General features: G+C 48.1%; 1 protein-coding gene across 1 annotated transcript; it reads left to right on the top strand.

Annotated features, from left to right (window-relative positions):
- Positions 1-13,737: 13,737 nt before the first annotated feature.
- Positions 13,738-20,400, top strand: LOC136535147 (glycerol-3-phosphate acyltransferase 1-like). Its single transcript, XM_066527463.1, has 2 exons — positions 13,738-14,775; positions 19,361-20,400. The coding sequence occupies exons 1-2, from the start codon at positions 13,972-13,974 to the stop codon at positions 20,237-20,239; spliced, it is 1,683 nt and encodes a 560-aa protein (XP_066383560.1). The 5' UTR covers positions 13,738-13,971; the 3' UTR covers positions 20,240-20,400.
- Positions 20,401-22,076: the final 1,676 nt, after the last annotated feature.

The following is a 22,076-nucleotide window of genomic DNA, read 5'->3' as shown; positions in this document are numbered from 1 at the left end:
TAAATCAGATCTTAGAAGACATGTTTCGCGCTAGTGTACTGAATTATGGCTCGGATTAGGAGAAATGCCTACCCTATGCAGAGTTCTCTTACAACAACAGCTATCAAGCCAGTATCAAGATGTCGCCATTTGAAGCTCTGTATGGCAGATCGTGTAAGACACCTTTGATGTGGTCCCAACCAGGAGAAAGATCGTTCTTTGACTCCGCTAAGATTCAAGATGCAGATGAAGGAGTTGCTCAAGTAAAGGAGAATTTGAGAATTGCTCAAAGTCGATACAAGAGCTATGCTGACAAAAGGAGAAGAGAACTTGAGTTCAATGTGGGAGACTTCGTCTATCTCAAGGTATCTCCGCTACGTGGGACTGTCAGATTCCATGTGAAAGGCAAGCTTGCCCCTAGATTTGTTGGCCCATACAAGATTTGCAAGAGGATTGGAAAGCTCGCCTACAAACTTGAGTTACCTGAGGAATTGGCGGGTGTACATCCCGTATTTCATGTCTCACAGCTACGCAAGTGTTTAAGGGTGCCTGATGAAGTGGTTCCAACTGCTACACTTGACATTCAAGATACACTCGAGTATAAAGAACATCCTATCAGAATTCTAGACAGAGATACCAAAGAGACCCGAAGCAAAACTATTCCAATGTGCAAGATTCAATGGAGCAACCACACCGAGAGAGAAGCAACGTGGGAGAAAGAGTCTGACCTCCAGCTACAATATCCTTACCTATTTCAAGAGTACGTTACACTTTAATCTCGGGAACGAGATTCTGTTAAGGGGGTAGGACTGTAACAACCCAGAAATCCACACACCAAAAATCACAACTACAAAATTTTTCTTAAAACTCCCATGTGATGATGAGTGACATTGTAGGAGCCAACCCTAAGAGTTGCATTAGAAGTAACCCAACCTAAGTCAACACATAAGCATGGCATATCATTTGTTAATTATGATTATTAAATTTCCAACAAATAACATGTTGCATACAATGTTAACTTAAATTGTGATTTGGGTTTTCATTTGCTTTAAGTTATGCTTAACAATTCCATTAAGGTAATAAACCATAAAATTATTATTAAACAAAAGTCCCTAAAATAAGTTACCTCAGTTGTGAATTCAAATTCTAAACAAAATTTGAATTCAAACAAATAGAAAAAGAAAAAGAAAAATAGAAAAAGGAAAAGAAGAAGTGGGCCTCGCAGCCAGCTGCTCGGCCCAGCCAGCCCAGCGCACGCACGCAGGCCCAGCAAGCAGGCCCAGGCTACCGTAGCCACCCGCGCGCCCAACCCCGCCAACTGCCGCTGCCACTTGGGCCCACGCATCAGCCGCGCGCTGTTCACCCGCGCGCCCCTCTTCCCTTCGCCGCAGTCGCTGCCAGCGGACCCCACCCGTCAGCCATCCCCTGCTCATCTTCCCCACACCGCACCCAACCATCAGCCGACCGGAGGCCAACAGCGAGGGCAGAGTGAGCCAGGGGGTCACGCCCGGGCCATGGCCTTGCCCCCCCCCCCTTGACACAGCACCCACGCCAACTCCGTGCCAACCACCCACGCCCCGCGATGCCGCTCGATGCGCTCGGCGCAATCCTCAGCCGTCCGCCATGGAGCTCGAAGCTTCAGCTATAAGAGCCCCAGCCCTAGAGCCCTAGCGATCATCCATCACCCGCCGCCATTTGGTGGCCATACACTCCGCACCGGAACCAAGAGAGAGGAGGGAGAAGGGGAAAGAAGGAGAGGAGGAAAGCACCGGAGCCGCTGCGGGAGAAGGAGGTCGCCGGAGCCGAAGACGACGCCGTCGTCTTCATCACTGACACAGGCGACGCGGCACTGCATAGCATCCGAAGCTGCACGGCAGCAACTCTCCACTGCGTCACCATCCTTCTTCCATGCCACCAACGGTGAGCCTCCCGGTTCCCCCCTTGCCGCCGCCGGACATTACCTTGTCTGCCATGGCGCTCCACCCTGAGAGCGTGTAAGCCAGTGCCTTGTCTCCGGTCCGTAGGAACACATGCACCCATGTGCACACCCGAGACCACACCATGACCACCCCACCGGAGCCCGTAGCGCACCAGCGTGCGCATCGCCATCGACACCGTGTCGCCATGGCCGCTGGAGCCCCTAGCCGCCACCTAGGAGTCCAAAGCCCCACTTGAGCCCTGGACGCCTTCGTTGTGCACCCACGAAACCACCGGAGCCATCATCTGCCCAGCCTAGTGACGGGAGAGCCGGCGCGCGCGACTTTGCCACCGGCGGGCACCGCCGAGCCGCCAGCCGCCGTGGCCAGCGCCTTGGAAGACCCCGGCCACCACTAGGGCCCTAGGATCATGATCGCCGTGGCCTAGGGTAGCCTTTCCCTCACCAGTTGGGCACCAGCCTCGCCACGGAGGCTCACCAGCGAAGCTCGCCGCCGGTAGGAGCGCCACCGCGGGAGAAAGACAGGGGAAACATTTTCCCCCTCGCTGACACCCTGCGTGAACTCGGTGCATATGAGCTGAGCCGAGAGGAACAGACAATGGACTCGGTCCACCGTAGACCAGTCTGTGGTCCATGGACTGTGAACTTGGGTCCACCGTGAGCCGAGCCCACGCCTACAGCCTAAACACGAGGCCCAGTAAAAGCCCACGGCCGTGACATGGCAGCGTCACAGCGTGCCATGTGTCTAGCCTGGCCCAACCCAGACCGACCCAACCCGAAGCCCATTTGAGACCCAAACGTGTTGACCGTTGACTGGTCAACGTTGACCATTGACCAGGCCCCACATGTCAGTAACACGGACACTTTGGACCCACACGTCAGGCGCTGACGTCATGCTGATGTCACACGGGACCCACATGTCAGCAGCCCCCGCAGCAAGGGTGATGTCATGCTGACGTCATGTTGACATCAGCTGCTGACGTCAGCAGCCCAGGCCCCACATGTCAGTTACCCTGACTATTGACCGTTGACCATTGACTTTGACCGGACCCACCTGTCGGTGTGTATGACACTGATGACGTCATGCTGACGTCAGCTCGGCCCCACCTGTCAGCTCAGAACCGTGATGCCAACGTCATGCTGACATCATGCTAACATCAGCAAGCCGCATGGACCAACCACAGCATGACACGTGTTAGCCCAGGATTAATTCAGCCTTTTTTCATTTTCAGAAACGATTTAAACTTCGGAAATTCATAACTAATTCATATGACCTCAGAAAAATACGAAACTAGGACCAAAATTCATCTAAAATCAAGCTCTATGCAATGAACCCATGCTTGAGTGCATTTGGCTCTTTTGAATTTTCATTGTTCCTTTGTGCTATTTTATAGACGTCGCTAACGCGACTATAATGCGATCGTTTGTAAACTCGGAGGAGAAATAGACAGACGAGGACCGTGAGTACCGTGAGGAGTACGAAGACGACTACACTGAAGGTGCCACATCCCACCCAATCTCGTAGCACCTATTACGCATGGCTAAAATAGAAATGCTAGTGCTTTACTATATTGTTATAATCATGCTATGATAGGACTTGCATGGTAGTATACTTTCTTGATGGCCTTTACCTTGACGCAACCTCACCCTTGCTCACCCTGCTGTTAGGCTAGTCACACGCTCGCCATTATATTTTGTTGCTTATTACTTCTACTACGCTTGCATTACATTAATGCGTGGTAGAAAAACTGATGTTTTCTGGACTATGGGGAGAGTGCTGCGTGTGTGACTTGGGTGCGTGGAGGGTGAGGGTTGTGTCGACCAAGTTGGAGTATACGATGAGCCTGGGGCAAGTCTTACCATGGGATGCTACCTGGGCACCCCCGGAATGGATACCTGTGGTGGGTAAATGGTATATGAGGTGGTCCTGGGTGTGAACCTGTGATAGGAGGAGCCCGAGATGGAGGTGCTGTGGTGGCACGATAAATGGAAACCCTGATGGAGACATTCTGGCTTGGTCATCCCTAAGGACTTACTAGTACTCAGATTCACTGGGAAGCCTTACGTACCACTCGCCCTATATGGTGCGGGACGGCCGGACTACTTGGTAGGATATTGCCACTACTGCTAGGTTGATAGCGAACAGTGTAAGGAGGTACGGGGCACAGAGGATTTCCCCCACACCCTACCGAGACTTCATGGAGACCTTGTGGACCCAGCTCATGACTCACAGTTTCAGCCACCCCAGACCAGACTTGGGGTGTACCAGGACTGAATGGTAGAGTGGCATTATCCTAGGCTAGCAAGCGGTCGGAATCAGCCCAGTTGACGATGGTCAGCGAGGAAGGCAGATCTTGTGGTTATGTAAAACCTCTGCAGAGTGTTTGGTTGATCGATCGATACATATGCCGATTTGTCGGCTATGGACCTTTTCTAGGTTTCGCTTAAACTAGATAGAGAGATGAGTCCTTCTTATCTCCCCCTGGAAGTGAGTGTTCGGTCATAGCCAGGGGCTACGGGCCTTGAGACAGTGCCGAGAGGGAGTTGGCCTGTCGACTGAGCGATGGAATGGTTATGGTATGGTGATGGTGTGGAGATGGTGGTATATCGATCCCAGGATCGAAACCTGGCTCTGGAATGGGAATGGGTGGAATAGGAGTGGGGATGGAGTTAAAAACTTGACTATACTGTTATATACTTGATATGCTAAAATACATAGGAAACCCCAGCCTTATAGGTTCCTTTTGCATATATCCAACTTGCATCCAATTTCCACAAAGCAATGCTCATAGGGTCGGGAGTGGCCAGTACAAATCGTACTGATAAATTTTGGCATACAGGTTCTGCTGAGGAGTATAGCTCCGAGGAGTTTGATGGGTGAGGGGTTCATGCCTACGCTCGAGTTTGGCGATCTTATCTTCAAGTTGTTCTGAATGAATGCTACTTTTGATTCCGCCAATGCGGCGATGTAATAATTTATGTAATTCTGCACTATTTGTACTCTGATATTATCATTGTATGGATGTGATATTCGACTGGGATTTGGGTAATATGATCTACTACGATCTTATTACACTTCAACTCTGTAGTTTTCCCTTCGTAGAAATTGGGGTTGTTTCAAAATGGAAAAACCTTAGGTGTAGGGTTTAATGTTAATTGCTTTCGCATCTTAGAACAAAAGTGGCTAAATTGTAGTTATGGCTGGCTGACCGGAAATGCCTTCGACCCATTGCCTCTACCTAGTGGTGTTCTAGTGCCCATGTGCTTTTGCGGCGATCCTTGCAAGGTAGCCAAGTCCGATGAAGATGACACATATAGGCAGAGGTATTGGATGTGTTCCAATTTTGCGTTTGAGCCTACACTTCATCAGCGCCGCATTAACAAGATTGTGAGGAATTATTTTGTGTCATATAAAATCTTGCATGATTTTTTTGTTTTGTAATAATTGCATTTGTTGTAGACCCCTCCACCGCTCTGTGATTTTGAGGAGTGGATCGACACTGAGATCAAGCCTGAAGACAAGGAATGGATGTAGAAACTATTACGATGGGAGGCAGAGGACAAGGAGATGATGGAGAAGAGACGCGGAGAGGAGGCTGCAAAAAAGGAGCTCAAGAAAGAGGAGAAAAGGAGACACATTGCTGCGTACAGGGGGAGAGGGAGAAGAAGCTTCAGCGTGCATGCCGAGCGAAAGCAGTGATGGAGGAGAATCCCGATGCCCTGAGGAAGAGAAAGTGGCCTCGTTGCACTCGGTAGTCTCCATTACTTGCTAGTTCTATGGTTTAGTCATGAACAATGTTGTCTACTGTTGGATTTTTCATTATGTTATCTTGTAATGCACTTTAAATGTGGGCATGCTCAGGTCATGTACTGTGTTATTTAGTTTGTCGACACGTACTTCTAATATTATTATGTTGTTTAATGTGTTATAGTATTGGACTTTTCATTATGTAGTTGTTTTCATTATTTATGGTCATAATATTCAGCTTAATATTGCGGGCGTAGTGAAATGTGATCACGTGCTACAAACAAAACCTAACGAAATAGGGCATTATATAATTCAACACACACAACACATGAAATGACATGTGGGAACATGTACCGAGCTAGGGTACAGAGGTCCTGAACTAAACCTAACATGCCTTAGGTAATTGAAGCGAACAACAAGCACATAAAATGGCATGTGAGAACATGTACCAAACTAGGGTACATAGTTTCTTCGACTAAACCTAACATGCCTTGGTAATTAAACCAAACAACAAACACATGGATGTGCCATGTGAATAAGATAGGGTCATCCTAGTAGTGTGGCCACATAGCAATTGTGTTGCACCTTCTCCACAGTAGCCTCCCATTCTTGGTGGAGATGGTGGCGGGGGTGATGGCGGAGGCCCCCCTTGTTCTTATGATTAGGGCAGGTGCAATATGGATCATTACAGAGTGCCTCCTGTGAACTTGCACCATTGTTGTTGTCGTCGTCTTCGTCTTCCTTGTACCCGCTGCTACCTTCCCTTTGTAGATTGAAGATTTGGTCCTGCAGGTAGTAGATGTACTGCTGATGTGGATAAATTGGTCGAGGATCGACCCACCTAGTGAACCCATAGTTTTCTTCAGACTCGAAAGACTATAATAAGTATGTCTTATGAGTTGTAAGAGTATTCGAGAAACATATTTAACAAATGTAATGTAATAGCAATTACCCATGCTCGTGGGCATTTGAAGAAGCGACGACCTCCGTCGATCCCCTCGGTGAACATCTGCACTAAGCAGTCCTCACTATGCATGCATTTTGGTCAATCTTCCTTCATGTTATCATATCCTCTGAGAGGGCACTCTTTAGTGAAATCACTCTTGCTCTCGGGGGGAAACTGATACACTGGTTCCTCAAAGAAATCAGGTCCAAGAGATCCCTCCCACACAATGGGAGTTCCCTTCGTCCCCCCCCCTTTCCTCTCCCACTCCCAAAACCCTTTCCTCTAGATGGCCCTCCAGATATTCCTACTTCAACAAAATCGAATACTAGTTTGATTTTCCTTTTATTTAGCATTGCATCCTAGAACGCATATATATAGGCGGAGGCAGGTTTGCTAGCCGTTGTATTGTGCTGTAAATGCTCCTAGAAAGTCTACTCAGAATCACTGAAAAGCCTACATCGTAGGACATTGGAGAGCCTAGATTCTATGACTGAAAAGCCTATTTGATTTTAGACTTCAATCACTATTTCTAAGGACACTGAAAAGTCTATTCGACGGTGACATGACAAATCGCTATAAAGGTTATTTCCCGTAGATTCCATGACTGAAAAGCCTATTTGATTTCAGACTTCAATCACTATTTTGAACTGGTAAAACTGATGCCGTTGATTAATACGTACTTTAGGTAGAAAATTTCGGTAAAATTTTCCCTATTTTTTGATGCAATCCATACACAAATATGAGATAAATATTTAACCTCAATACAACATATTCAAACATACAAATATATGCCACATTCATCTAAAACTATATACATGAGCATATTAATAGTCGACATAGTCTATAATTATAATCCATAGTAGTTCATATTCGATAATAATAGTCCATAATAGTTCATAATAAAAGTCCACAAAGTCCATAATAGTACATAATAATATCTACCATAAATCCTCACTGCCTCCTAGTCTTACCCTTACCCTTGTGACCTAGAGCGTCGGTGCCTGGAGTGTAAGGGTCAGGTGGACAGCGTCGCCTAGTGCCTAAAGGCTATGTAGGCTGAGTCGAGGGAGCATCCTGGAGCTGAGACGGACCAAGCTCCTCGTGCCTCTAGTCCACCTTGTCGTCGTCCTCATCCTCGTACATAATGCCATGTGCTTGGCTAGATGAACCTAAGCCTCCTCTGTCTACTGAAGGAACGTGCACGTTTTGCATCGTGGCTGTCCTGCAACCACAATGAGCAGCCGCACGGCGTAGCTGACGTGACAGTCTCTGTTGTACAAAATAATGTTAACTAAAAGAATTTAATGTATTAATAATATATTTGAAAGAATATTTTAAATCTTACATCTAGGAAGCTACGCGTGTCATCGTCCCTGACTCTCGGACGAAAGCGCTCAATGTCTTCAACCGAGCATTGAAAAATAAGGACGCTACTAATCTAGTATGGAGTACTAGTTAATTCCTGACTAGTTCCTCAACTCCATCTGTTGTACTGAATTGTCTTCAAAACACCTAGCTGATTGACATCTACTGCTAGTAGTAGGTCTGTTCAATTTTTATTTTTTGCATCCAGACCAATTATAAGGAAACCTAGCTAAATGATTGGTTTATGAACAGAACGGATTCTCTAAAGAATGGAAGAAATAAATTTGACAGCTTATGCTCTAGGCTAGACGAAAGCTTGGTATGCAACTTAACATAGAAAAATAAGGCAATTGACTTACCACTCTGTCCAAGATTGGTCTAGCCTCCACCTGCCTTCCTACACGAGTAGTTTGGTCGTACGCCGTGTCTTCATCATCGAAGAACTTAATGTCGGCGTAGTCATCTTCTGTCCATTGTAGATTCAGCCTACAACGTATCGCATGTTGGTACCAAGCTTGGTAGCGCCTATACTCATGGTTCGTGTGCGGCTCGTTGTTCTTGTCCATGTTGTCGTGCAACAGCTCCCATTGTTCAATGTAATACTGGTGGTGCTTCTCCCAATAAAAAATCTTCCTGTTCTTCTAGCGATCCAACCTGCACATCACGTAAGATGTTAGTTTTTTAGGGATGAAATTGATGCCATAAAACGATGGCGCCAAAGCCATATGACGTGACTATTTGATGTAAGCTTCTCAAGAAAAGTACAGAGTGATTGAAGAAATCATACGTAACAGTATCATCATATGTAAGCTTCACTATGGAAAAATGTTACCATGTGGGTTCCAAAGAAAGAAGAGAAAATAGATCACGACATGGGTTGAACCCATAGTCCTATAACTTGACATAATGATGAGAACAAGAAATGCCGAAACACACACATTCATCTCAATCCATGTACATGTCACCATATTAAAAGTGCATGTATGTCATCATTACTTCATCTTATATAGGAATTAATGGAAATGAACCATCACGAGACAATTAAAATAGCAAAACACTTACTTGTGTAAGTCAACGCCAGTCGAGAACGGTGCCGTTGGCCAAAGTTGTCTCACTCTAAATTGGCGTGCAACTCTATCTAGCAGGTGGAACTTGATAGCATAGAAACAGATTAGATAGCACCCATCCTGTAGAAGTCATCGTCGCACCCACACATGTTGCTCAACTGAAAAGGAAGTGCCCTCTCTCCATCATATGGCTTCCACGACACCTGCAACATGTCCAAACAAGATGTTAGATGCTATACTAAACCATTTTAAACTAGCATGGGAAATAAAATTTACTTACACTAGACGCCATGACCCTATCTAGCTCATTCATGAACTCAATGTACGCCCGCTCTAACCTCGTGTGCGGAACCCTAACCTGGTCCCAAAGGTACGCCCACGTTGGCTGTCAACATAGAGGCTGACCTAGGAATCACTCACGACGAGCCAGAACCTCAGGACGGCCAACTGGTAGACGAGCCCACATCCACAACTGGAGCAGGTACACGCATCCACCAAGTGATAATGAGGACGAAGTCTAACGACACACCTCGCAAAGCTACTGGTAAAGAAAACCCAACACTGTAGAGCCCTAGCTGTATTGACCTGCCTGGTCCCAGTCAGTGAGACAGTGGACCCACATCCACGACATAGTGTCACCCGTGGCTTTGGGGAAGAGAACACAGGCAAACATGTGTAGGATCCATGCCCTGCAGTAGTACCCAATTGTCTTCTCATCTGCCTCCTCGGGGCACTATATGAACTCTTGCCGGAGCCAGGAGATTAGAACTCTAGAAGTGCGAGCCCCTTGCTCGCCAACCTCACGCCTAAGGAAGGCATCTACTCATGCTCTCCAACCTTCTGACCTACACTGCCCAATCACTACGTTGTCGTGAATCCTCAGACCTAGCATCTTCTAACAGTCCTAGAACATGACTATCATCTCTCCAAAAGGCAAGTTAAAGTTGCGATGCCTAGCTGCTGCCACCAAATAAGAACATAGATAGTGGTACTGCCTTGGTTTAGCACAAGTGCATGTGAAATCTTAGAGGACTACCACATGCATCCTCGACTCTTGGACCTCACCATCGGATGTTGTACCACCCTTATGCTCGACCTGATAAGTCCCTGTGGTGTGGTCAAAACATGTAACCTCATGTGTGCCAGCCCTTTCATTTGCCTTCTCTAGGTGTGCCTTTGGTTTCGGAGCGCATATCTCTCCATCACTCCGCAACTTCAATGCATGAGAGTGTCTATCGTTGAACCAGGCAACAAGCTTGTAGAGGGTGAATTGAACGATTGTATTCATGGGCATACCACGTATCCCTAATAGTAACTTATTGAAAGACTCCGCCATGTTGCTGCACTGAAACTCGTACCTCCATCCACCGATGTCGTGAGTTCTTGTCCATTTCTCTAAATCCCTTATCAAACCTGTGAGCCATTGTCTACCTTTTGCATTTGATGTGGTTCTGACCTGCTCCAACTTTTTTTTGAAAGTACTTGTCCTCAAGCTGTTGAACAACCTCCTGGTACAGATCAAAGTTATCCTTCATACCATCCTTCCAGAGTAGATTCTCGGCAAGGTGCCAAGTACACCAACGATGGTGCAAAGGTGCTTACCCCTCTATCTGCTCTCGCACAGCATTAAGTATGCCCTGGTGCATATCAGATATGACACCAACCTCCCTGCCAGGCCCAACCACATGTATCCAGACTAGCCTCAAGAACCATCCCCAACTATCATTGTTCTCCTTCTCAACCAAATCAAATGCCAAAGGAACCAACTTGTTGTTCGCGTCATAGGATATGGCTATAAGAAGTGTGCCCTGGTATTTGCTAATCAAGAATGTATCATCAATGGAGAAGATGGGACGACAGTGCCTAAAGGCCTCGACACACTAAGGGACACACCGGAAAGCACGCAAGAATATCTGCCTCCCATCCTTTCATGCATTTGGTTTTGGGATGTACTCATAATGCATGTCTAGATTCACCACTTTGATTGCATTGAAAAGTATTGGCAGCTGCTCATACCCATCCTCCCAATCCCCATATATCATCTTCCACGCTCGCTGCTTAGCCCTCCAAGCTTTACCATAAGTTATCACATAACCTCCATACAACGCCTCAACGGTCCTAATAATTGTCCTAACCTTTATGTTGGGTTCGCCCTACAATATTCCCATCAACCGTTTGGCAATGAGGGTAGATGTAAACTACCAATGCTTTAGTGTCAGCACATGGTCAGCATAATTGTGTGTCCTGACAACTTTTGTGATCTTCCACTTTTCGATGACCTTTTGCTTCCTTGCACAAACCCTCCATGGGCAGTGTTCCTTGTCACATACAACTGTGTAACGGCGCTCCGCATATGAATGCAAGATCTTGTAAGGTCTCTTTCGTATCACTACAAACGCCTACAACCACCTCTTCAATGCAAGAAGATCCTTGAATACCCTACCCTTCTCAATTACCATGTTAGGACCGGTCTCAGGAGCTTCTAGGAGCTCATCATCACGTCCTTCTGCACACGCCTGATCGAAATGAGCAAGATCGCTGAACTCGTGAACTCTTGGATCACGACGGCCGGGAAAGATACGCCTCAGCATCTCAACATCACTCTCTGTCAGCTCTCCAACAGGGCGATCATCATCAGAATCAAGAGCCCTTGCCATCTCATATGGCTCCGAATCATTCATAATTTCAATACTATTGAAGCCATAGAATCCATCTCCACAGTGCACTTGCGTAGCAACAGGGGGGACATCCACATTGTTAGAAATGTCTCCTGCAACATAAGTAGAAAAATGAGGAAAGAATGAAAAAATGAATGTAAGGAAGGGGGTAAGCTCCCAATAACCATGTGGATAAGACACTTACTCGGATGATTCTGTGTTAAAGGGATCTCATGAGGAGGATCTGCCAAAACATCATGAGTCCGACAAGCATCTCTGACTAGCTCATTAGGGGCAGATTGAGCATCGAGAACCGTAGGTGCAACCTCCACATCCATATCAGGTTCCGGGACGGGAGGTCAAAGTGTGCCTGCTGACCCATTGGTGGAAAAAACCCATGAGGGATGGGATCAACTAACACCCGACGCACAACCATATCCAAACTTTGGAACTGGCACTTCATAGCCGATCTCACATAGTTCTCCCACTAGTCTGTACACCCAATTGGGATCATCTTCCTTAGGATGTTGGGAGAGGGACCTAGGTGAAGTACACCCTCCACTGCGATGCCATCATCTCCATGGCAATGTAGCTCCTCCTGAGCCCTTGCAACCAAATCACTAAATGAAGGCTTCTCATTGAATAACACAGGCACGCTTTGCATCTCAACAAACTCAACATATCCATAGCGATCTCTTTCTATGGTGCCTCTATGATATATGCTCACTAGGTTGTCCATCTATTTCATACACAAATCCAAATGTATTTCGTTTAGTCCTAATTACGTGCCAACAACTACATACTAGGTAACTGCTAGCTTCACAAATAACATAATAGCTAGCTCCATACATGTCCAACAACTAGGTTATCACCTTATTATCACTACATCACCAACTAATTAAACTAAATAGGCTATCATAACTAACTAAATAGATAGCTAACTAAGTAAGTAAATAGTATAACTAGGTTATCACCTAATCTCTAGATCACCAACTAATTAAACTTAATAGGTTATCACATTGCAATCCTAATTACATTAATAAACTAACTACTACACCACAATTCAACCTCACTATCTAACTACATTGCATATACATGAAATTTACCTATCCAACGATGGCAGTGCACGACGCGGTGGAGAGCAGGAGGAGGCGCCGGGCGCAGTGGAGGGCCGTGGGACGGGGTGGCGGAGAAAGACCTAAGCGTGCGGCCGGACGTGGAGGACGGGGAGGCAGCAGCGCCTGGCCCAGCTTTGCGGGACGGGCAGGGAGGCCGCCTCGAGCGGGACGCGGCGACGGCGGGGCGGTGGGGCAGTCGGCCTGCGCAGCACGACTGGGACGGTGGCGCGGGGCGCAGACGCGGCCGGCCGATGTAGCGCGGCCGGGACGGTGGCGTGGGGCGCGGACACCGGGCCGGGCCGCGGCGGCTGGGGCGGTGGGGCGGCCCCTCTCTAGGCCCCTCGCCATTCTTCTTCTCTCTTGCCGGCAACGCTCTTCTCTGCCCGCCGCGTCCAACAGTCCGGCCACCACGGCCCCCCACGCCCGCGTCCTCCATCCTGCTGGCCACCGAGGCCCCAAGCACGCGGACGCCTCCAACAAGATCCAAGAGAACCATGGACAAGACGAGGTACCCCGTTTGCTAGCATTGAAGACCTAGGAGAACAATGGAGAAGACGAACTCAAGGGCATAACAGTCTATATACTGAGATAGTACTATTTATTAGCCCCTGAGATACTACTATTTATTAGCCCGTGGATAAAAAAAAAAAAAAAAAAAAAAAAAAAAAAAAAGACCGGACTAATCACCGGTCCTATCTGATCCCTGGTCTTTAGCCCAACAGGGCATATACTGCTGCGTGTGCATGGCCGCCTCCTCCTTTCACTTTCCCCCACCCACCTCCTTAAATTCCCCTGCGGATGGCCAGTAGACCTCTCTACTCGTCTAGTCCTCCCGGTGCATACGCATCCGATCCGACCTTGCCGCTATATATAAACACCCCAGCCTCCATGCCCTCCACGGCTCCACTGCAGACTGCACCACACACCGCCCCTGGCACTGCCAGCTTCGTCGCCCACCCGAACCTTCTTCATTTGCAGCGATAAAAATAGGAACCGAGCAAAGGTCCGGCGACCTAGAGCAATAGCCACCACCATCGCCACAAACAGGCCAGCAGCACGTAGCTATATGCCGGAACTGACCTAGAGCCTAGAGGATCGGAGCAGCAGGGTGTTTGTTGCCTGTACTGTATACCTAGAAAACGAGGACCGCCGGAGATGGTGTTTCCTGCCATCCTCCCCAAGGTGGCCGCACGATGGCTCTTCACGTTCTACCGCGCCGCCAGGAAGCTCAGGCGCCACGCCTTCCAGCTCTACTACCGCAACACAGCCACCGCCAAGCCGCCGTCGACCTCCGCCGTCTCGCAGCAGCAGCAGGCCGCCGCCGCCTTCAAGACCGTCGCCGCCATCCCTGACGCCGCCGGCCGGACCGTCGTGTGCGACATGCACGGCGCCCTGCTGCGCTCCACCGCGCTCTTCCCCTACTTCATGCTCGTGGCGTGCGAGGGCGGCAGCCTTCTCCGCGCCATACTCCTGCTCTGCGCCTTCCCGCTCGTCTGGGCACTCGGGGAGCAGCGCCGCGGCGGCGCCGGCGCCGGCGCGGGCGTCCGGGTGATGGCGTTCGTCACCTTCGCGGGGCTCACGCCCAGGGACGTGGACCTCGTGGCCCGCGCCGTCCTGCCCAAGCACTACATGGAGCAGCTCAACGCGCTGGTGTACGGCAGCCTGTGGCTCCCGGCCAGGCGGAAGGTGGCGGTGACCAGCGCGCCGCGGGTGATGTCCGAGTGGTTCCTCAAGGAGTACATGGCCGCCGACGCGGTGGTCGGACTCGAGCTGCAGCACGTCACGGTCGGCCGACGCCGGTACTTCACTGGGTTGCTGTCCGGGCCCGCGACGGGGCCGGAGCTGATGAGGCAGAAGGCGCTCAGGGAAGCGTTAGGCGCCGAAGACGACCCCGTGGCCGACGTGGGCATCATTAGCCACTCCAGCCTGCTCGACCAGCTCTTCGTCCCCTACTGCAAGGTGCGTGCGTACATGCATGTAGCAGCTTTTTCTTTACTTACTTTCCGTAGATAGACCTTACTATAATACGGGGGCCTGTTTTCAAGGCATTAATATGGAGTAACACCGGTATGCATCATTAACATCTCAAGAAAAGCAGTACTCCTAGTAACCACCAACTACAAAAGCATCATTAATCGGAGTAGGAGGATTGTTGTGCAAAACGCAGGGGGAGAGCCAATCAGCCAAACACGTACGTACTAGGTTAAATGTCAAAGTAACAACGACATATACCGCCGTCAAAAAAGAAGTAAGGGGTGTTGTTGTCATGGACTAAAGTATTTTGGACTAAAATATGTATTTTAGTTGAACTAAACAGCTAAATATTTGATTAAAAGTGGACTAAAATCCTTTAGTCCTTTAGGTTGTGTTTAGTTCGTGAATTTTGGGAATTTGGCTACTGTAGCACTTTCGTTTTTATTTGGCAATTAGTGTTCAATCATGGACTAATTAGGCTCAAAACGTTCGTCTCACGATTTCCAACCAAACTGTGCAATTAGTTTTTTTATCTGCATTTAATGCTCCATGCATGTATCGCAAGATTCGATGTGATGGCTATTGTAGCACTTTTTGGAAAACTTTTTGGGAACTAAACAAGCACTTAGTCCACAAATCTGGACTAAAATGGACTAAAAAGTGTTAGGGACACCCATGTCTCTCATTTATTGCCCTCTCTCTCCACTTCAGCCCATTTTAATTCAAGAAACCAAACATCACTTTAGTCCACTTTTAGTTCATGACTAAAGTGGACTAAAACTTTTAGTCCATGGACTAGAGAACCAAACAGGACCTAACGATGACACGTCCCAGAATCCCATTCAAACGAGCTAGATTCTATAAGGATTTTAATCCAAATTTTTAGAATCTTAGAATCCAATTAAACACGGATAATATATAATAAAAAAATAATGGATTCTAAGAATCACTATCGAATCCAAAACGGGCCCTTCTCTTCTTCTTCTTTTTTTTTTATCGCGGATAGGTTAGATGCGTGAAACTAAGAGGAAGGGGTGTATCTGTGAAAGTGTGAAACGATAGTACAGATACCAGCATAAATATCCTTTGACCTGAAGGGTCTACTAGCTAGTTAACCGGAATCTGTATTATATGGTGCACCTATGGCAGGTGGACCTGACGGGCTCACCTGTTAGCTGTTAGTGATAAAGGGAGGTAATCTGTATGACTGAAAACTAACCACCGTCTACAGCAATCCCTTGAACATCAGTAAGCACACGCAAAATCAACCGGCAAAAATAAGTCCACGAATCTCGTTCTCCCTCTATACCAAAAAAAGTGCATATTTCGCATTTTGAGGAGTTAATTAATTTTAAATTTGACTAAATATATACACCAATATTTATGATACCAAATAAATATCAATATTAATCACACTATACATTTTTATAGTAAACTTGGTTGTACAAATGTTTGATACTATATTTCCTACTACCATTGTTCCTGAACTAATAAATTTTTAGGGTTGTCTTAAGTCAAATTTTTATAAATTTCACTAAATTTTGTAGGGGAAAACACCATAATTTATGACACCAATTTAGCACCATTAGATAAATGCCACATAATATACTGTTATAGGGTATCATAACTATTGTTTATCTTTTCCTATAAAATTTTTGTCGATCATTAAAAAGTTTGACTGAAAGATAACCATAGAAGTTGATTCATTGGGACGAAGGGAGTACGTATATAAAGTTGAAATACAAGATGCACATTTATTTTTGGACGACCGAGTAGGCACGTAGTAGCGACGCACGAGGGAGGACCGGAGAACTCCAGTGCGAGCAGATTGATCGGACGTATGTACTCTATAGTACGTAACGTACGTAGTAGCTAGAGGCACAGGCACTGCCACACTGTGGATGTTCAGAGTTCGCACTGACCGCAGCCTGTGCAGCCGACGTTACACGTGAGAGCACGAATCGGCGCCCCGCGTCCGCTGGACGGCTGGACGTACTGGATCGTGGCAGCCCCTTAATCTAACCTGGACCAGTACTGCTACTGCCGGGGTAGCATGCACATCCAGCATTCCAGCCTCGCACAGCCACGAGTTGTCCTGAAGAAGGGCAAAAAAAAAAAACGATGGCAAATCGGCGGCCGCCGGAAGGACACAGAACGGGGAGGGAGCATGGCATTGCATGGCATCGCACGCCATTGAAGCGCATTTACGGTGCGTTTGGTGGCATTTAAGCGAGTGTGCTGTTGTTTTGTTTTCTCCCTGCCCGGCCCGCCGTGGCTGTGCCGCGCGCACCTGGCCGGCCACCAGCGCGGCAACGGAGACCTACTGCTACTGGGAACTGGCCGGGAAGTGAGTGATTGATGATCGGCGAGGCCACTATTGGTATTCCTATGTCTCCTCTTCTGTGGTAGTGGTAACTGACTGCTGCCGGACATGTGCGGTGTCCCTGCCCAAGTGCCCATCCGGCCATCCCCCTCAGCGTACAGCACCTGCATTTCAGTGAGTAGGAAAGCTGCAGGTCAGCGTACAGCGTACCCCATGTTTCATTCATGCATGTTGCTAATACAGCATGCCACTGTAAAATACTAGTAACAATTAGCAAGAGTAGACCCGTATAAACCACCTGCTAATAACGTGTGCGTTAGATACTGGTAGAATGTTTTACCATGTTGGAACCTACTAGCGGGGCACCGGACTGGAGCAGTATTTTCCTCTGCTCACCACCCAACTTCCACCCTGCTCGCTGATGCCGAAATCTGGCTTACGTTGATGCTTATACTAAAATATTGTGGGAGAAAAACGTTATTCCATGCCTGAAAAGCACTTCGTTCGTTCATCTGGCACCATGGATTAGCTCCCAAAGGAGGCAAGCCCGCCCGACACGGGCTATAATTGTAGTCCATAAATGAACATGACTGCCCATGCTCGGTTAGCTCTACTACAACCTCTACTGCAAGACCATGCATGTGTTTCCAAGCACCGATAGGCTGGGTTTTTTCAAAAGTTACGGGCTCGGAGTTAAGACGTACGCACGGGACAGGAAAAGGAGCCATCCGGGTGCAATTCATTCATGCATGGAAATTTCCAGACCTGCCGACCTGCAGCCTGTTTGGTTATTTACTGTTGATTGATTTGGTGTGAGAGAAAAATAATATTTTAGTTTATAATCCACGATCGTATACGAACAAGCGAACAGGTTATCGGTAGGTGTGTACCCCCTTCTGTTTTTGTTATATTAGTTCAGATGCATACAACAAAGTGATCGTGATCATCGACGGTGCACACTGCACACAACCGTGGTGTTGGACACATCGACAGTGCACAGCACTATCAGTAGATCAAATATCCTCAGAGTTGTGTCGTCCCTGTGATCCATATTAATGTCTGAAAAAGAAACTTTTAAGTTGATTGGTCTGTCTGTGTTTAATGCTGATGATTCAATCAACATAGGACTCAACAGTATCTTAATATTAAGATTGTTCGCTTGCTATCGTGGATTATAAGCTAGAACAGTATTTTTCTCTCACACCAAACCAGCCAGCAGTAAATAATCCATGATCGTTTACGACGAAACGAACAGGCTGATTGTACTCCTGCACATGATTGATTGGTGGGAGTGAGATGCCTGTGGTCTTGATTTCTCACTACTCTCTGTTTTTTTAATATACAATTGGGCATATTTAATTAGACCCTTGGGTGCATAGCGTTTGTTTATTTTTAGTTAAAGGATTAGTTTAGCACAGTTCTGAAAAAGGGGGTTATTACTCATTCATGGATTCATAGCGTAGGGGACCACACTGAAATCTTTAAACAACAAATAATTGGTCCTTTCCGCAAATAAGTAATTGGAAGTATATGCAATAGTCAGCAAAAAAATAACATTTATTAATAGCTTGACCCTCTTTTAAATGCATAAATGTGATATCTAGTCGGAAAAGTCATTCACGAAGAGCTGAGCCTTCTTTTCGGCAATTATAAATGCACAGTACTTAGTCCACCCTTCCATTGATGGAATTTCAGATTCTAGGGTGTTTTTGGAACGCATGAATTTTATAGAAATCCTACAGATATTTTATAGGAATCAATAATGTCATCTTCATAGGAAAAATGCAGAAAAACAATAGGTACGTTCAAAAGGGGCTTTAGGCCCCGTTTAGAAGCGAAAATTTTTTGCTTTTGGCTACTGTAGCATTTTCGTTTGTATTTAACAAAAATTGTCCAATTATGGACTATTTAGACTTAAAAGATTCGTCTCGTCAATTACAGGCAAACTGTGCAATTAATTATTCTTTTTACCTATATTTAATGCTCCATGCATATGCCGCAAGATTTGATGTGACGGGGAATCTTGAAAAATTTTGGATTTTGGCTTGCATCTGAACGGGGCCTTAGTTTGGTGCGTGGTCATCAGTACACTTTGGATTTCTGCATTTAATAATAAAATCATGCATGGTAGTAGTCATCTTATTCATGTTTTATCAATCATCAATTCGACATGAAAGTAAATTTAAAAAAAAATCGACATGTAAGTCTGAATTAACTCATTGACAAGTACGATTGGGTTTCTCGTAGGAAGTTTATGTCGTGAGCAGAGAGAGCACAGAAAATGACAAGCTACCGCGGGACAAATACCCGAAGCCGCTCATCTTCCACGACGGGCGCCTTGCCTTCCTCCCCACCCCGGCCGCCATGCTTGCCTTCTTCCTCTTCCTTCCGCTCGGCGTCATCCTCTCCGTCATCCGCATCAACATCGGCATCGTCCTCCCTTACAAGATCAACTTCGCGGTCGCCGCGGTCTTCGGCGTCCGCTTCCGCGCCTCCGGCCTCCGCGCCCCGCCGGCGCCGGCGGACGACGGCGACCAGCAGCAGCGCAGGGGCGTCCTGTACGTCTGCACGCACCGGACGCTGGTGGACCCCATCATGCTCTCCACGGCGCTGCAGAAGCCCGTGCCGGCCCTGACGTACAGCCTCAGCCGGCTGTCTGAGCTGATCGCGCCCATCAGGACGGTGCGGCTGATGCGCGACCGCGCGCGGGACGCCGAGACCATGTCCAGGCTGCTGAAGCAAGGGGACCTCGCGGTCTGCCCCGAGGGCACCACCTGCCGCGAGCCCTACCTGCTGCGGTTCAGCCCGCTGTTCGCGGAGCTGGCCGACGACATGGAGCCCGTGGCGCTGGACGCGCAGGTGACGACGCTCTACGGCACCACGGCGAGCGGCCACAAGTGGCTGGACCCCGTGGCGTTCTTCGCCAACCCGGTGCCCTCGTACCGGGTGGAGTTCCTGGGCGCCGTGCCGCGCGAGTGGACGCGCGCCGGGGGCAGGACGGGCGTCGAGGTGGCCAACTGGGTGCAGCGCCGGCTCGGCGAGGCTCTGGGGTTCGAGTGCACCGGGCTGACTCGACGCGACAAGTACATGATGCTGGCCGGCAACGACGGCGCGGTCGCCAAGTAGAGAACGCCGGGCGCCGGGCGTGCGCTGCAACAGCTGGGTGTTTTTATTATGCATACATGCTGGGTGAATTATTGTCAAAAGCTAGTTACTGTAATTTGCATGGCAGTAATGGATCTTTTGGTTCCGTTGTGTAAAGCAAATTTGATTAGCTGCAAAACTAATCAAATACTACTACATGCTTGGATTTAAATTCAAATCAAAATAGTATATATTTCGTCTGATCGTTTTGCAGAATCATTTGCAACCCTCGTCAAATTATTTACAGTATCAACCCCCTCCACTACCGGAAACGTCAAATTTATCGAGTGTTTTTATATTTACTGAGTGTATTAATGCGGACACTTGGCGAACAAGTTCTTTGCCGAGTGCAGCGCTGAAAACACTCAGTAAAAAAAACACTCGGCAAAACGAGAGTTTGTCGAGTGTAAAAAAAACACTCGGCAAAGAGGGGGTTGCCGAGTGTTTTCTTTTTTATACACAGTGAAAGAAATAAAATCTTTTTTATGAAATAGAAGGAGAAGAAAAAAAATTAAAAAAAAAGTTTGCCGAGTGCCTAGATCTAGAACACTCAGCGAAAGAAATAAAATCTTTTTTTTTCTGAAATAGAAGGAGAAGAAAAAAAATAAAAAAAAAGTTTGTCGAGTGTCCAGATCTAGGACACTCGGCAAACAAAAAAATCTTTTTTCTAAAATAGAAGGAGAAGAAAAAAAATAAAGTTTGTCGAGTGCCAAATCCAGAACACTTGGTAAATGAAAAAAAAATCCCATACTTATCCCCCAGCGCCCCTCCCTCGCGAGCACCCCGCCCGTCTCCCCTCCCAAGCGCCCCTCCCGTCTCCCTGCCGCCGACGCCTGCCGGCCCCCGCCGCCGCCCCTCCCCTCCCTTCTTCCCCGGCGCTCCCTCTCCCGGCCGGATCCGGCCCTCCCTCCCGTTCTTCTTCTCCGGCCCTCCCCTCCCGGACCCGAGCCTCTCCCTGCCGCCGCCGCCGGCCGGCCCCCCTCCCCACCTTCTTCTTCCCTGGCCCTCCCTCTCCCAGTCGGATCCGGCCATCCCTCCCCTTCTTCTTCCCCGGCCCTCCCTCTCCCGGTCGGATCCGTCCCTCCCTCCCCTTCTTCTTCCCTGGCCCTCCCTCTCCCGGCCGGATCCGGCTCTCCCTCTCCCGAATCCGGTGGCGGCGTGGTGGTGGTCGGGTGTGGTGGTGGTGGTGGTGGTGGGCGGCGACTGTGGTGGTGGTGGTGGCAGCGGCGGCGGCGGCGTGTTGCTGGTGGCGGCGGCAGCAAGAGGCTTTGGTGATGGTGGTGGTGGTGGCCAGCTGTGGTGGTGGTGCTAGTGGCCGGCTATGGTGGTGGTGGTCGGCGGCTGTGGTGGTGGTGGCCGGCGGCGTGGTGGTGGTGGTGGCCGGTGGCTTGTTTTTTCAAAAAAAAGTTTGCCGAGTGTTTTTTACCCACTTGGCAACGTCTTTGCCGAGTGCGCGACAAAAAAACACTCGACAAACTAGTGTTTGCCGATAAATCATTACCAAGTGTCGTTTGCCGAGTGTAACACTCGGTAAACCCTTTGCCGAGTGATTTTGGGGCTTCGCCGAGTGCCTCTGGCACTCGGCAAAGTTCCTGTATCGGGTAGTGCCCCAGCTAATTGTGCAACGGGTACAGGAAACCTTCGAACAAATTGTTTAGGGGGTATCCCTATACATAATGTATACTGTAAAACACTCAACCCACCACTCCAAGAGAGATACTAGAATACTCACTCCATCCTCAAATGAATCAATCCATAGAATTCGTGCAGGTCAAACTATCTTAAGTTTGATTAACTTTATAGTAAAGAGTAACAACAT

The sequence above is a fragment of the Miscanthus floridulus genome, unplaced genomic scaffold (assembly GCF_019320115.1).
Source record: "Miscanthus floridulus cultivar M001 unplaced genomic scaffold, ASM1932011v1 os_2568_1_2, whole genome shotgun sequence".
In the NCBI taxonomy this organism is placed as follows: Eukaryota; Viridiplantae; Streptophyta; class Magnoliopsida; order Poales; family Poaceae; genus Miscanthus; species Miscanthus floridulus.
This window is presented reverse-complemented; position numbering and strand designations above follow the sequence as displayed.

Bases quoted from the DNA above. Each gene is read 5' to 3' on its own strand.
- LOC136535147 (XM_066527463.1), top strand. From the start codon at position 13,972: ATGGTGTTTCCTGCCATCCTCCCCAAGGTGGCCGCACGATGGCTCTTC. The intron at 14,776-19,360 runs GTGCGTGCGTAC...GGTTTCTCGTAG, and splicing joins TCTTCGTCCCCTACTGCAAG to GAAGTTTATGTCGTGAGCAG.